The sequence below is a fragment of the Erythrolamprus reginae genome, chromosome 3 (genome assembly GCF_031021105.1).
Source record: "Erythrolamprus reginae isolate rEryReg1 chromosome 3, rEryReg1.hap1, whole genome shotgun sequence".
In the NCBI taxonomy this organism is placed as follows: domain Eukaryota; kingdom Metazoa; phylum Chordata; class Lepidosauria; order Squamata; family Dipsadidae; genus Erythrolamprus; species Erythrolamprus reginae.
This window is the reverse complement of record NC_091952.1, coordinates 239,138,583-239,155,868: the sequence shown is the minus strand read 5'-3', so window position 1 is coordinate 239,155,868 and position 17,286 is coordinate 239,138,583. Positions and strand designations below refer to the sequence as shown.

Here is a 17,286-nt window from a genome sequence, read left to right as displayed (position 1 = left end):
GCTTTAGAATAGATTAGCATTATGTCTATGAATAGGAGATAAAACAGGATGCTATTTTGTTGATCCAGAGCTGAAGGCTTTGTAATTACAATTGTGAGAACTTAATAAGCAGTTTATATTTTTAATAAAATTGCAAGGCTGATTGAAACCTATTTACCAGCTGTGGCTTCACGTCTTTTCTATATATGCCAGTGAAATATCAATACAAGAGTAGCTTACTTATATGAAACTAGCCAGTGCAATTCTTTAGTTGGTTGCCCATCAACCAAGAGTAGCTTGCACAGAGATCCTCAAAGCTAATCATCATCTAACTTTCACACTATACTTAAATCTGGTGTCTTTCGGACTCTCTCCCTCCCTCCCTCCCTCCTTCTCTCCCTGTCCCTCCCTCCCTCCCTCTCTCCCCCCTCTCTCTTTCTCACTCTCTCCCTCTCCCTCCCTCATTCTGTCCCTGTCCCTCCCTCCCTCCCTCTCTCCCTCCCTCTCTCCCTCCCTCTCTCTCGCTTTTCCATTGATTCCTATGGGAAACACTGTTTCGTCTTACAAACTTTTCACCTTAAGAACCTGGTCCCAGAATCAATGAAGTTTGTAAGACAAGGTATCATTTATACTAACACCAATTATTTAACTTTATAAATATTAGCCTTCCATCCTTCCGAGGTGGGTAAAATGAGGACACGGATTGTGGGGGCAATATGCTGGCTCTGTTAAAAAGTGCTATTGCTAACATGTTGTAAGCCGCCCTGAGTCTAAGGAGAAGGGCGGCATAAAAAAATGGATAAATAAATGAATGAATGAATGAATGAATGAATATTAAAACCATCCAGAATTTTACATTCTTATTAGTATTTGGTTAAAAAAGAAGAAAAAGTTGTAGGATCTATAGACAGGAGTGACATTCAATTTTTTCCCCTACCGGTTCTGTGGGTGTGGTTTGGCCATGCCCACCAAACCACGCCCACCAAACCACGCCCACCAAACCACGCCCACCAAACCAAGCCCACAGAACCAACAGAAAAATTTGGCCAAGTCTTCTAGCGTTCAACCTGGCTGCTCCTTGCCTCTTTCTCATGTTTGCTGTCTATGTATGAGCCCAAGAAGGAGAGAAGGAGTGAGTGGGAGGGGCAGGACGGGGCTGGACCAGTCAGTGGTATGATTTACTGGTTCTCCGAACTGCGCATAACCACCACCGCTTCTATAGAACTGCCCGAACCTGCTGAATTTCACCCCTTTCTGTTGGTGCATAGAAAATTGCACCTTTGTTCAAAACTGGAGAGTCAACTAGTATTTTCATAAGGATTGGGTGGTAGAATTAATTGTTCAGACAGCTATTGCATGAGTCTTGGTTGTTCTCAATTTACAATTTGTTGATTATATCAAAACAGTGACCCAACTGAGATAGTTCCATTCTGTTGAAACACTGCTGCTATTTTTTGGCTCATGGAGAATTTTCTGTTACCAGTCAGAAGATTTTAAAAAGTGACCTTTTCTGCTCCAGGCAATAGAGAATAGGAGATAAGAATAGATCTTAACAGTCCGTCTAGCTCACTCGGACACTCGTTCTGCAGTAGGAGTGAAATTTATTTATTTATTTTATTTATATACGACTTCTGCAACAGAGTGATCAATGCCTGGAATGCATTGATTGATTGATTGATTGGTTGGTTGGTTGGTTGGTTGGTTGGTTGATTTTGTCCAATACACAATGAGGGTTTTAGTGGTGAAGGTTATAGAGAATATACTCATAGTAAAATATATCTAAGAAAGAATAGAAAAGAAGGTATAGTAATACAACATATCATTGAAAGAATAGAAGAAGAGATATAGGAATAGAAGAAAGGTATAGGAGATATAGGAGAGCAATAGGACAGCGGACGGAAGGCACTCTAGTGCACTTGTATTCGCTCCTTACTGACCTCTTAGGAATCTGGATAGATCAACCGTAGATAATCTAAGGGTAAAGTGTTGGGGGTTAGGGGATGACACTATGGAGTCCGGTAATGAGTTCCATGCTTCAACAACTCGGTTACTGAAGTCATATTTTTTACAGTCAACTTTGGAGCAGTTAATATTAAGTTTAAATCTGTTGTGTGCTCTTGTGTTGTTGTGGTTGAAGCTGAAATGCTACCAGTTTGGTTTGGCTCGGATATACTGGTAGTGGTATCCGCCTGTGTTTCGGAGAATCAGTAGCGGCAGCCGCATGAGGCTCCACCCACCTGCCCAGACATTACCACTTTATTTTTTTAATCCTCTGCGCTTGTGCAAAGCTTTCTGTGCATGCACAGAAGGTGAAAAAGCGCATATGCTACACAAAGCGCATGCAAAGTGCATACTTCCAAGCATTAAGTAGATTTCACGGCTGTTCTGCAGTGTTTCAAAGGTGGATCTTTCCATTCAGTGCTGGGCCCTGAACCCAAGTTTAGTCCTAAACATTTGTGCATGCAAGCCATGTGCTCTTTCTAATACTTTAAGAAGCATCTATGATAGCTCTGTTTTTGCCCTAGGACAGATATCATACAAATGAACTTCATGCTGGATGAAATTGAAAAGCCATTGCCCGCCTCTATAGGACAAGAATACAGCAATTCGTTTTGGAACATAATAGCAGCAAAATACATTAGAAAAGGACAGAGCAAGAGTTCATAAGAACATTTCTTTAAAAACAATAATAGGTAAAACCGAAGGAAGAAAATAATGTGTGCCTCAATGCTGGTTTTATTGAGCTATTCCAGGAGTAGGCAAAGTTGGCTCTTCTGTGACATGTGGACTTCAACTCCCAAAATTCCTGAGCTAGCATGTTTGGCTCAGGAATTCTGGGAGTTGAAGTCCACATGTCATAGAAGAGCCAACTTTGCTTACCCCTGGGCTATTCCAGTGGTAGGTGACTCTTTAGGAATGGTGGCTGCAGCTAATTGTTGGAGAAAATGCTAGGGGGATGATCTCAGAAGATGTTTGCTCATTTACCTTTCTTTATTTTTATTTTTTATTTTTGCAATGGGAATGGCTGGGAACACATTTACTATCCTATCTTCTTGTTATTTATTTTTATTTATTTATTTATTCAATTTTTTAATGCCGCCCTTCTCCTTAGACTCAGGGCGGCTTACAACATGTTAGCAATAACACTTTTTAAAAACAGAGCCAGCATATTGCCTCCAAAATCCGGATCCTCATTTTACCCACCTTGGAAGGATGGAAGGCTGAGTCAACCTTGAGCCGGTGATGAGATTTGAACTGCTAACCTGCAGATCTAGAGTCAGCTTTAGTGGCCTGCAGTACTGCACTCTACCTGCTGTGCCACCTCAGCTCTATTTATTATTATATATTATATAATATATATATAACACTACTCACACTACTCACCAGAGCCTACACAACTTTTGCCAGACCCATCCTTGAATACAGTTCATCTGTCTGGAACCCATACCACATCTCGGACATCAACGCCCTAGAAAATGTCCAAAGATACTTCACCAGAAGAGCCCTTCACTCTTCCACTCGAAACAGAATGTCCTACGAAAGCAGACTATCAATCCTAGGTCTAGAAAGCTTACAACGCCTAAAACACGATCTAAGTATTGCCCACAAAATTATATGCTGCAACGTCCTACCTGTCAATGACTACTTAAGCTTCAACAGCAACAACACAAGAGCACGCAACAAATTCAAACTTAATATTAATCGCTCCAAGCTTGACTGTAAAAAATATGACTTTAGCAACCAAGTTGTCGAAACGTGGAATTCATTACCGGACTCAGTAGTGTCAACCCCTAACCCCCAACATTTCTCCCTTAGACTCTCCACGATTGACCTCTCCAGGTTCCTAAGATCTGGATACTAAGCAGGGTCCAAGCATCATTCACACTTGACTGGGAGACTACTGAGAACTCTAAGAACTGTAGGCTAGATTTAGTAGTCAAAAAGCATTTTGGAAGAAAGCGGCAGTAAATCATCTCCATGCAGTTTCCAAAAAAACTGCATGGATGTGTCAAAGAAGTTACCAAGGGTTGAGCTTACCTCAGAGGGGGCTTTACTTACAGCCATATTTATTGAACAGTTAGTGCATCTAGGAAATGAGTTTGTAAATGTACAAGGAACAAGTAATGTAAATTTAATATGTCTGTCTGCCAAAGTTTTAGATTTGTATTTAATTTGCCTTGTGGGTCTTTGAGGTTCTTCCTGAAAGCTCTAAAAATGGCTGTCTTACATTTTACAATGCGTTTCCAAAACAACTTAATATGATTTGTGCTTCAGACGGGAATTCGAGTTATGATTATTTCCTCCCCTTCAAATCATCAAGGCTTCCTGACTAGGTTCGACGGAAAAACAGAACTGTTTTAACAGTCTTTTATATCCAAGATTTGTAAAGGATCAATATAGTTCCCATCAGGACAATAAATTATTTACCGAAACACTTCCAGGAATTAAAATGTTCACTTTTTATTAACATTTTTCTTCTTGAACAGGAAACTTTTTCATTATGTTGGCCAGCTGGTGTTTGCCCAATGTCACTCAAAAACCATGGATGGTACACAAACAATTATTTTAGGATTAGATTTTAGGATTGCTACTATTTTATAAAGAGGAGCCATACCCAAATGAAATATTTCTCCTGATATGGCTATCGAAAGTCTAGTGGTTAAGGTACGGGCCTAAAAACCAGGAGACTGAGTTCTAGTCCCAGTTGGATGACCTTGGACCAATCACTCTCTCTCAGCCCAATTGACTTGATAGGAGTCTTGTTGTGGGGAAAATATAGGAAGGAAGGAAGGAAGGAAGGAAGGAAGGAAGGAAGGAAGGAAGGAAGGAAGGAAGGAAGGAAGGAAGGAAGGAAGGAAGGAAGGAAGGAAGGAAGGAAGGAATAGCAAAAGCAATAGGTACAGTGGATAGACAATGACTACAATTATATATATAAATTATGATAGACAGACAGACAGACAGACAGAAATGTTTTTCTCTTGAGTCACCTATATACAGTATACCCAAATATGGGAGGGAGCATACTGGCATACAAGCATGGTATGTTTGAATGTATGTTTGGTTTTATAATAAGGGTTTTTTAGTTGTTTTAGTATTGGATTGTTACATGCTGTTTTTTATCACTGTTGTTAGCCGCCCCAAGTCCATGGAGAAATCCAATTAATAATAATAATAATAATAATAATAATAATAATAATAATAATAATGTTCATACATACATACATACATACATACATACATACATGTTTTTCTCTGTCAAATTGTGTGTGTGTACACACATACATACATACACACACACACACACACTCTAAAGGCAAGATATAAGTACAGTAGTCCCTCACCTATTGCTGGTGTTACGTTCCAGACCCGGCCGCAATAGGTGAAATCCGCGATAGGGAATTTGTGGACTGATAGTACTTTAGGGGGGACGCTCCCTGCTCCCTTTCTCCTCCTTCCCACCAGCTCCGGATGCCTGGAGGCGAGCAATGGCCTGCTAACCTTTCCCCCCCACTACTACTTACTCTGCGCCTGAGGAAAAGAAGGGGAGGGGGGCAAAAGAATCGCCACCCCCGAGCATTCCCGACCCACTGCTATTCTTTGCAGCAGTTCGGCCAAACATTATCTTTTTTGCCTTGCCCCGGCTGGAAAGTCCCTAGTGAGCTGCCTCGGCTGGTTCTTTTTTTCCTCTCTCTCTCTTTTCTTTTCTTTTTTTTCCCCTCCACCTGCCCAGCACTTTTTCTCCCGCCCTCGAGCCCAGTTTGGAAATCCCTGCCACATCGCGTTCCTTTCTTTGCTCACGCTCGCTCGTTCGCGCGCTGCCGGGAGCTCTTTCTACAACCCCAAGCACACCGCCACCACCACCGCCGCCAACCACTAAGCGCTCCTCCAAAGACTGCCTTCTCGGCACTGGCGAGGCGGGTTGAACGAGGGATCGGGCCTCCGCCGGAGCTCAGTCCCCGCCCCGCTCATCATTCGCCCAGCCGTGGGCTGGTTGGCTTGTCCTGCCCTTCCAAACTTCTAAGCGCCGTATCTGTGCCAACGCTGACTTCAAAACCCGCGATGAAGTGAAGCCGTGGTGGGTGAAGCGTGATATACCGAGGGACTACTGTAAATATATAAAGGGACATAGAGCATTACTATCTCAGGATCTGAGAGCAGTTAAAGATTTCGTTCTGAGGCCACCATGTCTCCGCAGACATTGTCAATCTTTTGATGGACTTATAGTCTTCTGTGAAGATTGTTCCAGATTAACTTGTTTCCTATTAAGTGATGTTTCATCCAGCCCATCACCAGAGCACATTCCTGTTCTATGTACAAGTTCTGTGTTAAAGATCTGTTTTTCCTGTTGCACTTTATTTTTAAAAAAAATATATTTTTGATAGTTTAATTGATTGTGTTCCTCTACTTTGGCTTCTGTTGTCAACATTGCCTTCTGTTGTGGGGGATGCATCCGAATAAACTGGCAGAATAGATATTGTAGATAAGTATGACTACTTTACACTGACCCTATACAAATGAGCTATACAAGTACTATTTGTTTCCTGCCTATTCAACAGAGATATCTCCCGTTGCTTGCTAGACATTCCTCTTAAGCACAGAGACCAAGGATTGAACTTGAGATCTTAAGTGTATAAAGCTGAGCTGGGGTAGCACAGTGGCTAGAATGCAGTATTGCACGCTCCCTAATGGCAATGGTTCGATCCTGACCTACTTAAGGTTGATTCAGCCTTCCATTCTTCTGAGATTGGTAAAATGAGGAGCTAGATCGTTGGGGGCAATATGCTGATTCTGTAAATCACTCAGAAAGGGCTGCAAAGCATTATGAAGTGGTATTTAAGTCTAAATTAGTGGTTCCCAAACTTTTTTTGGCCATACCCCACCTAAGCATCTCTAAAATCCTGATTCCTCCCCCCCTCCATGACATATAATTCTAACTATTCAAACATTGAATTCCTGCTCACGTGGAGGAAGTCTAAAAGGCCATTAACTTGGATTGTTTATTTATTTGTTGTTTGATTATTATTTATATGCCACCCATTCCAATAGGACTCAGGGCGGCTAACAATAATCATAAATACTAAAAGCAATAATACAAATACTAAAAGCAATAATACTAAATACTAAAAGCAATGTCGCTTGGCGGGACCCAGGGGAAGAGCCTTCTCTGTGGCGGCCCCGGCCCTCTGGAACCAACTCCCCCCAGAGATTAGAATTGCCCCCACCCTCCTTGCCTTTCGTAAGCTGCTTAAACCCCACCTCTGCTGCCAGGCATGGGGGAACTGAGATACACTTTCCCCCTAGGCCTTTAAAATTTTATGCAGGGTATGTTTGTATGTATGATTGGTTTTTATATAATGGGTTTTTAACTGTTTTTAGTATTGGATTATTGTTATACACTGTTTTATTACTGTTGTTACCTGCCCCGAGTCTGCGGAAAGGGGCGTCATACAAATCCAATAAATAAATAAATAAATCAGTAAGTAAGTAAGTAAGTAAGTAAGTAAGTAAGTAAGTAAGTAAGTAAGTAAGTAAACAAACAAACAAACAAATAAACAGTAATAAAACAACAATACTGTAAAATATGTAAAAAGTTAAAAAGCCATACCTGTACATACATTCATTCCTAATTCCAGGCCTGCCGGAAAAGCCAGGTCTTAATGGCTTTCTGGAAGACCGGTAGGGTGGGGATAGTACGGATTTCTGCAGGCAGTTGATCCCAAAAGGTTGGAGCCGCCACAGAGAAGGCTCTTCCCCGAGGCCCCGCCATCCCACATTGTTTGGTGGATGGGACGTGGAGAAGGCCAACCCTGTGGGCCCTTACTGGTCGTAGCGAAGTATGAGGCAGGAGGCGGTAAATAGTATGGCCCTGAGCCATTTATACAATTGCCCCCATTAAAAATCAAATTGTCCCCCTATGGGGCGTGGGCCTTAATGTTGGGAACCACTGGTTTAAATGTTATCCCTATACATTCTCCTAGGGGTAGGCAAAGTTGGCTCTTCTATGACTTGTGGACTTCAACTCCCAGAATTCCTGAGCCAATCATGCTAGGTCAGGAATTCTGGGAGTGGAAGTCCACATATAATAGAAGAGCCATCTTTGCTTACCCCTGCCCTAAGCAATTGTGCAGTCCTCATATCTTCCTTTTGACCAAAACACATTAAGCACAGCCCCTTTCCTATAACAAGTACAGGCACTGGAAATCTCAATGTTATTTCATCTTCTGAACATGGATCTCCAGTGTGGAATTGTAATTAAATCACTGAGCCAACAAATATTTCAGGGCCTCCTATTCCCTCAATCTACCCCATTGTGAATCAGATTGTTTCTGAGAGAATATTTGCGCTGCAGGCAAGTTTCGTCACCTAGAATGAAGGTATTGAGAGCACGCAGAATTTATGTATTTATTTATTTATTTTTATTTATTTATTTATTTTGTCCGATACACAATGAGGGTTTTAGTGGGTATATATCTATATACACATAGTAAAATACATGATGAAGGTTATAGAGGAGATACTCATAGTAAACTATATCTAAGAAATAATAGAAAGAAGGTATAGTAATAGAACGTATCAATGAAAGAATAGAAGAAGAGATATAGGAATAGAAGAAAGGTATAGGAGATATAGGAGAGCAATAGGACAGGGGACGGAAGGCACTCTAGTGCACTTGTACTTGCCCCTTACTGACCTCTCAGGAATCTGGATAGGTCAACCGTGGATAATCCAAGGGTAAAGTGTTGGGGGTTTGGGGATGACACTATGGAGTCCGGTAATGAGTTCCATGCTTCGACAACTCGGTTACTGAAGTCTTATTTTTTATAGTCAAGTTTGGAGCGGTTAATATTAATTTTAAATCTGTTGTGTGCTCTTGTGTTGTTGTGGTTGAAGCTGAAGTAGTCACTGACAGGCAGGACGTTGCAGCATATGATCTTGTGGGGAATACTTAGATCGTATTTAAGGTGCCTTAGTTCTAAACTTTCTAGGCCCAGGACTGAAAGTCTAGTCTCATAGGGTATTCTATTTCGAGTGGAGGAGTGAAGGGCTCTTCTGGTGAAGTATCTTTGGACATTTTCAAGGGTGTTAATGTTTGAGATGCGATATGGGTTCCAAACAGATGAGCTGTATTCGAGGATGGGTCTGGCAAAAGTTTTGTAAGCTCTGGTAAGTAGTGTGAGATTGCCAGAGCAGAAGCTACATAGGATTAGGTTTACAACTCTTGAAGCCTTCTTGGCTATATTTTTGCAGTGGGCTTTGGCACTTAAATCTTTTGTTATTATTATACCAAGGTCTTTAACCAAGTGGGGATTATATGTGATAATTTGATTATTCAGTTCGTATTTGGAGTTCAGATTCTTCTTCCCAATGTGTAGGACAGAGCATTTGCTAGTTGAGATTTGGAGTTGCCATGTGTTCGACCACTCAGAAACAGCGTCAAGGTCTTTTTGGAGAGTAGTTGTGTTATCGGTGGTGTTGAAGAGTTTTACATCGTCGGCAAAGAGGACACAGTTGCTTGTGAAGTTTTTTAAAAAATTCATTAAATGGAAATCCTGGAGTAATGCCTCCTCCTCTTGTCTCTTCCTTTGGACCCAGGCCGTGCGCTGCTCAGGCTTACCGACAAAAAGCTTGAGCGCATGGGGATTGCTCAGGAGAGCTTACGGCAGCACATTCTTCAGCAAGTGCTCCAGCTGAAAGTGAGAGAAGAAGTTCGAAACCTGCAGCTACTCACACAAGGTAGGAAACATTCAACTCAAGGAGAAATGCAGGTGGTAGGGCAGGGAGGTCACCTTCAAGCAGGGAGATAGTCATTCGATGCTCTCCAGCATGAACTTGTGCAACCAGAGCACTCTCCCTCACACCGAGCAAGAGGAAAATAAGAAAAAACAAGGGATTTATATATTCTGGACTACCTGCCTGTTATGATAAGAGCCTCTCTTTTTTTTTGTATTAGAAACAAGCCTTTCTGTTGCTTCCTAACATGTATTTGCATACCCAAGTTGGTCCTTCTGGAGACAAGTATACAGTGGTACCTCTACCTACAAATGCCTCTACTTAGGAACTTTTCTAGATAAGAACTGGGTGTTCAAGATTTTTTTTGCCTCTTCTCAAGAACCATTTTTCACTTACAAACCCGACCCTCCGAAACTGGAACTGGAAAAGGCAGGGAGAATCCTCCGTGGGGCCTCTCTAGGAATATTCTGGGGGAAACAGGGCCGGAAAAGGTGGGGAGAAGCCTCCATGGGGCCCTTCTAGGAATCTCCTGGGGGGAAACTGGTCCACAAAAGCCTCTATGGGGGTCTCTCTAGGAATCTCCTGGGAGGAAACAGGGCCGGAAAAGGTGGGGAGAAGCCTCCATGGGGCCCTTTTAGGAATCTCCTGGGAGTAAACTGGTCCACAAAAGGTGGAGAGAAGCCTCTCTAGGAATCTCCTGGGAGGCCCCCAGAGCCAGAAAAGGTGGGGAGAAGCCTCCATGGGGCCTCTCTAGGAATTTCCTGGGAGGAAACAGGGCCGGAAAAGGGGGGGAGAAGCCTCCATGGGGCCCTTCTAGGAATCTCCTGGGTGGAAACAGTGCCAGAAAAGGCAGGAGAAGCCTCTGTGGGTCATCTCTAGGAATCTCCTGGGAGGAAACAGGGCTGGGAAAGGCAGGGAGACGCCTCCATGGGGCCTCTCTAGGAATCTGCTGAGAGGAAACAGGGCCTCCAGCCTCCCTGTAGTTTCCCCAATTGCACACATTTGCTTTTATATTGATTCCTATGAGAAACAATTGCTTCTTCTTACAAACTTTTCTACTTAAGAACCTGGTCACGGAACGAATTAAGTTTGTAAGTAGAGGTACCGCTGTATTATGGACTACCTGCCTGTTATAATAAGAGCCTTTTTTGTATTAGAAACAAGCCCTTTTTTTTTGCTTCCTAACACATATTTGCATACACAAGTTGGTCCTTCTGGAGACAAGTATATTCTGTGTTAATTAATGGAAATGAAATAGTAATGATTTGCTTCTGTATCACTCACTGTCAGGGTTCTGCACCGGCTTGATACTCGCACTGCCGACGAAAGAATCCATTGTTTGACTTCATATGGGTTGATTTTAAAAGCAGAAGCTTTGTGATTAATTATTTGGATTCTAGTGCTAGTCAATGCAGTATTATTACATGCTGATCTCTTCCATTGTCTGAAATCCAGCTGGCCAATATGAGGAATCTATGTTTTTGTTACATTGTGATATCAGTACTGGCAGGTTTCTGTTATGAATTTATGCTTGCAGGATTGGCACGAGACTGGAACCAACATGTCTAAAAGATGCTAGGTTGGAAAACGAATTTTATAACGTTATCTTATAATGTTGGACTCAAAATATAATAACATTTTAACTCCATGCATCAACTCAGTTTAATGACAGTCTTGTCTTACCTATATGATAAAGTCTAGATCTCAACATAAAACTTTAACTTGCTATTAAGCAAACATCTTCCTATTGTTCTAAATGAGTAAATTGCAGCTAAGAAAGTTGATTTGGAATATCTGTAATCCCTTGATTTCTCCTGCCAAATCAGATTTCTTTCCCTTGACTGAGCTTGATCCAGTCTTGCCTGATTAATCCAAGATAGTAATTGCTTTATTTTCTGAGCCTTATGAAACCTCACGATAGAAATATTACAGACTAGATGTTTAAACCGAATTGCAACAAAAACAATCCAAGCCAAAATAGGTCAACCAAAATGACCCAAAATCACATCCATCAAGCATGGAATGGGACTGTTCACATCCCCTGCTTCGCCGTGCCTGTTTGGCCTCCAGGCTTCTGCCCTCAACCATTTGGGTGCTGCCTTTTCTCCTTGGCCCATTCGCCAAGTGGGCCCAAAAGCCCGTTCACCATGGGCTTTTGGGCGCATGGGACACTTGGCTGCCAGCTAGCCAGAGGAGCAAGAATCCCACCTCCTTCTTCATTCTATTTATTTTATTTATTTATTTATTTATTTATTTATTTGTCCAATACACAAATACATAGGAAGAAAAATAGACATGTAGTAATACATATAAGGATAAAGTGAACTTAGAGGAGAGGATATATGAAAGAAAGAAAATATATATGATATTGTATTCAGTCAGTGCTGCTGTTTTTTCAAAGTTATGTGGTTAGGAAAATAAATCCTGTTTAAGTGAAGAAGGAAGAGGAATGTGAGAAATGCGGCTAAGAGAGAGATAATGGACCGAGTGCTGTATGGAATGTGTTTGAAATACAGGAGAGCAGAGAAATAAACGGAGTTGCTTTATTCATGAAATGATGCATTCATGAGATGATGAATTTACTAAATTTCTACCAGAAACCAGAACACTTGTTAGGGCTGTTAAAAGGCTCAGCTGATTTTTGGCGGGAACAGCAATGAAAGAAGCAGACAGAGGTAAGATCACTTAGCTAGCAAAGCACAGAAAATCGCGTCAGCACCTCACTAGCTCTAAAAAAAAGCTTAGTAAAAGCCATATTCGGAGTATAAGACGCACCCAAATTTTCAGTCTCCTTTAGGGAGGGGAAAAGGTGCATCTTATAGTCTGAAAAATATGGTATTTGTAGGGTCAAAATTAATAACATTATTTTGCCAAAAAGGAAACGTATGCATGTAGGTGATATCCTCAGCTGTGATGCAGGGAAAAAAAGAAAGATAGGGAACTGTGAATAGGGTTTTTTTTTTTCCATTAATGCAAAATATCTGGGACAAGTGAGGACAATTCTTTTCAAGTAGTTGACCTTGAGGGAACCAATCCCTAAGATTCACCTGTTGACTGAAGTTAATGCTATGCTAACCAAGGTTCTGAATTAGATTAGATTAGATTAGATTTATTGGATTTATATGCCACCCCTTTCCATAGACTGGGGCGGCTCACAATGGTAAACAATACATATTAACAAATCATATATTTAGCAATCTAAATTACAGTTTTAAGTTAAAAAGTCCAAAAGAAACCCCAATATATAAAAAACAAGCACACAGTCGAATCATACGCAGAAACTACATGGGCAAGGGGGAGATGTTTCAATTCCCCTATGCCTGATGGCAGAGGTGGGTTTTAAAGAGTTTCCGAAAGGCAAGGAGGGTGGGGGCGTTCCTAATCTCTGGGGGGAGCTGGTTCCAGAGGGTCGGAGCCACCACAGAGAAGGCTCTTCCCCTGGGTCCCGCCAGACGACATTGTTTAGTCGACGGGACCCGGAGAAGGCCAACTCTGTGGGACCTAACCGGTCGCTGGGATTTGTGCGGCAGAAGGCGGTCCCGGAGATATTCTGGCCCGATGAATCCTTCACACAACTTAGATTGGGATCAATAGAAATCTGTAGTGCTTTTCATAGATCAGTGATGGCAAACCTTTTTTTCCTCATGTGCCAAAAGAGTGTGGGAGTGCACACACCTATAATTCAATGCCTGGGGAGGGCGAAACAGCTTCCCCTGCTCCCTAGAGGCCCCATGGAGGTCGGAAAAGGCCTCTTTCCCAACTTCTGTTGGGCCCAGTAGGCTCATGTTTCACCCACCCAAGGCTCCAAACGCTTCCCTGGAGCCAGGGGAGGGTAAAAATGCCCTCCCACATCCCCCCAGATGCCCTCTGGAAGCCAAAAATTCCTTCCCAGAGTCTGTGCAAGCTAAAAATCAGCTGGCCAGCACACACAGGTACATTGGAGCTGAGCTAGGGCAACAGCTTGTGTGCCAGCAGATATAGCTCCACATGCCACCTGTGGCACTAGTGCCATAGGTTCGCCATCACTGGTTTAGATATAGCCTTGAATGGAAGACAAGGGCTCACCTCAGTGGAATGACTTGACCAAGATATTTTGTAAGCTATCCCACTGGTCTGATTTTGTTGAAACTAAATTATGTCATGACCAACGGAATTCATTTTCTCACTTTCCAATATTCCAGTTGTATGCCACCCTCTTGATGTTGTATAGGAAGCCTTGTGGCAACATGTGCTTAAATTCAAACTACTGTAATGCTGTTGGGAATAATATCAAAGGATGTTGACTTTTGTGAATGTGGGAAATCTACACCGGAGATTAGAAAATTTATTCATAGGAAAAGAATTGTTTTAAAAAGCAACTTGTCAAACATTATCCATGCTTTTATACATCTAAATCAATCAACTACTTGGAATATTGTGCACAATGTTAGTCTTCAAAGTGGATTTCAAAAAAGATAGTATACCATAGATCTTCTTATAGAAAGCCTTGGAGATCTGGATAGAGAGAAACAGATTTAGATTCAACACTAATAAGACTGGCTGCCTGTAGGTTTTACAATTCTCCTCCCACTCACCCTCTAGTACTTTACAGTGATGGCGAACCTTTTTTTCCTTGGGTGCCCAAAGAATGTGGGCACATGCTATCATGAATGAGCGAGTGCCCACACCCATAATTCAATCCCTGGGGAGGGCAAAAACCCCTTTCACCGCCTCCCCTGGAAGCCCTCTAGAGGCCAAAAATAGCTTTCCCAACTTCTGGTGGGCCCAGTAGGCTCATGTTTTGCCCTCCCCAGGCTCCAAAGGCTTCCCTGGAACCAGGAGAGCTTAAAAACATAGAAACAATTTTTGAGTGTGCTGAACTGGATATAATGATGAGAAGGTTGAAGGGACAAGAAGAAACAGAACATTATAAAGTCTAAGGTCTATGATTTGGTTGAGCAGAAGATTAAGGAATAATTGAACAATGAAATATATTGCAAATAAGTAAATAGTAATAGTTAAATAGCTATAAATCTGTAAATAATAAAAATTGTAATCTATTATTAGAATGCCAAGTATATAAGAACAAAAGAGAAAGTTTTAGTATTAAATATAAGCATATGTTTTCTTGCATGATAAGATTTGTAAAGGTTTTTCTTCAGAAACTTTTTAGAAGAGCGGAACGGTAGGAGCTCCTATATTTATTGTATGTTTGTTGGTGTTTTGTTTTGTTTTAATTAAAAAATGGGGGTTTTTTTAAAGTAAAGACATTAATAGAGAGATTGTTTTCTAGAAGCCAATAAACAGCAAGGAAAAATACATCTTCCAGGATGGAATTTTTGGAACTTTTTATGGTTCCAAGCTCTGCAGTAGATAATTATGTATCTGGTGTTGTGTTTGGGCCTGGGCCTGCCGTTGCTCCCACAGATGGGAGAGACGCGGCACAAAGTGAATGTGAAAGCCTGGCTGACAGCCAGGAAGATGTGGCAGACAGCCAGGAAGATGTGGCAGACAGCCAGGAGGATTCAGCAGACAGCCCAGGGGATTTGGCCTGCAGTCCCTCACAGTCTTTCCTCGCTCAGTTCGTCTGCAGATCAATGCATTGATCTATGTAGCCGAAGAGCTATGCAAAGAAGGGATCGCTTTAAGGAGTATTACAAATCATTATAGGAGCACCTGGGCTGGGTGTGGTTCCCTTAAGGCAGTGCTTTTCAACCTGTGTGCCGCGGCACACTAGTGTGCCGCGAGACATGGTCAGGTGTGCCGCGAGGCAGCTCTTGCAAGTGGGAGCTCCAGGGCTGAGGCTTCAGCCCTGGAGCTCTCACTTGCAGAAGCCGCCCCCCGGCTATTGCCTGCCGCCGCCGCTATTGACACCACCGTTCCCTGTAGGCTGCGCGTGTGAGCGCCCGCGCACCCCAAAATACCCCCCGCGCGCCCTTTTCCATGGGGGGGCGGGGGCGGGGAGGCGCCGGCAGTAGAAGGCGCTGCCCCCGCCCGCCCGATCCACTCCCTCTCCTCCTCTTCTGCCGAAAGAAACGCGCGGAAGCTGCCTGCTTGAGCCTCACGTTGCTCCACCCCGCTTCATCCTGCTTGTCATCCTCCGCTGTGTTTTCTGGGGGGATTGGCGGGAAAGCCCTGTGCCGGCCAGGAAAGCCGGGTTTGCTTTCCGTGAAAGCAGCGCGCTTTTTAAACACGCTGCTTTCCTGCACCTCTTTCCTGGGGGGGGAGTGGCATCAGCGCCACCCCTCTACGAGCAGCAAAAGCCTCAGCGACGGGGCACGCCGTTTGCCTTTCGGCTCCGTCGCTGAGGCTTTTGCTGCTCGTGGAGGGGAAGGCGCCGATGCTGAAAGGCAAACGGCGTGCCCCGCCGCTTAGGCTTTTGCTGCTTCTGGAGGGGTGGGCGCCGATGCCGAAAGTCTCAGTGACGTTTGGCTGCCAGGGGGGCGGGGAGGAGAAAATCCTCCCCCCCTCCAGGAGCAGCAAAAGCCTAAGCGGCGGGGTGCGCCGTTTGCCTTTTGGCATCACCGCCACCCCTCCACGAGCAGCAAAAGCCTCAGCGACGGATCGCGCCATTTGCCTTTCAGCTCCGTCACTGAGGCTTTTGCTGCTCGTGGAGGGGGGGTTGGCGGTGCCGATGCCAAATGCTTTCCCTCCACGGTGGGGGGTGCAGGGCAGGCGCAGTCAGGCCCAGGAGACAAAGAGGGAATGAGAGAAAGGAAAGAGACAGAAAGGGAGGGAGAGAAGGAAAGAGTGAGAGATAGAAAGAATAGAGAGAAAGAGGGAATGAGAGAAAGGAAAGAGACAGAGAGAGAGAGAAAGAAAATAAGAGATAACGAGAGAGCAACAGAGAGAGAGAGAGAGAGAAAGAACAAGAGAGAGAGAGCATGAGAGAGAGAGAGAGAGAGAGAGAGAAAATAAGAGACAGAACGAGAGAGAGAGCAACAGAGAGGGAGAAAGCATGAGAGAGAGAAAGAACAAGAGAGAGAGAAAGAAAATAAGAGACAGAACGAGAGAGAGAGAGAAGGAAAGCAAGAGAGAAAAAGAGATAGCAAGAGAGAGAGAAAGCAAGACAGATAGGGAGAGGAAAGGAGAGCGAGAGAAATGAGAACAAAAAGGGGAGAAAAAAGGAGAAATGAGAAAATGATTGAGGCAGAGAATGAGAGGAGAGAGAAACAAAAGAGAGAGAGAGGTGATTCTTGAAGCATATGGTAAAAAGCATCCAAATAATAAGAAAACCCTCCCAGCCCACACCTGTTTTTGAAAAGAATAAAAGAGAAAAAAAACCCCAGCCCTCAACTGGTTTTGGAAATAGTTCGAGTGTGTATACACACATACACATGAGGGGGGGGAGAGAGACAGGGATGGAAAAAGAGGAGAAGTGAGAGGGAGAAGGAATGAGGGGGAAAGGGAGGAAGAGAGAGAAATGAGAAACATGAGAGAGAAAAGGGGGAAAGACAGGAGAAGTACCCAGAAATGAGACAGTGGTATAAATTTCAGGAGGGATGATTGATGATTGACTGTATTTATAAGGGGATGTTACATGGGATTGTATATATGAGGGGGTTATTTATGTATGTATGTATGTATGTATGTATG

At 43.2% G+C, this 17,286-nt stretch overlaps 1 protein-coding gene across 2 annotated transcripts in view; it reads left to right on the top strand.

The window, feature by feature from the left end:
- Positions 1–17,286, top strand: part of SAMD12 (sterile alpha motif domain containing 12) — a 384,839-nt gene that overhangs the window by 134,405 nt on the left and 233,148 nt on the right. For both annotated transcript variants that reach the window (XM_070748248.1, XM_070748247.1), the window contains exon 4: positions 9,574–9,714. In XM_070748248.1, the coding sequence (XP_070604349.1) occupies positions 9,574–9,714 (141 nt within the window). The remainder of the gene's footprint in view (positions 1–9,573; positions 9,715–17,286) is intronic.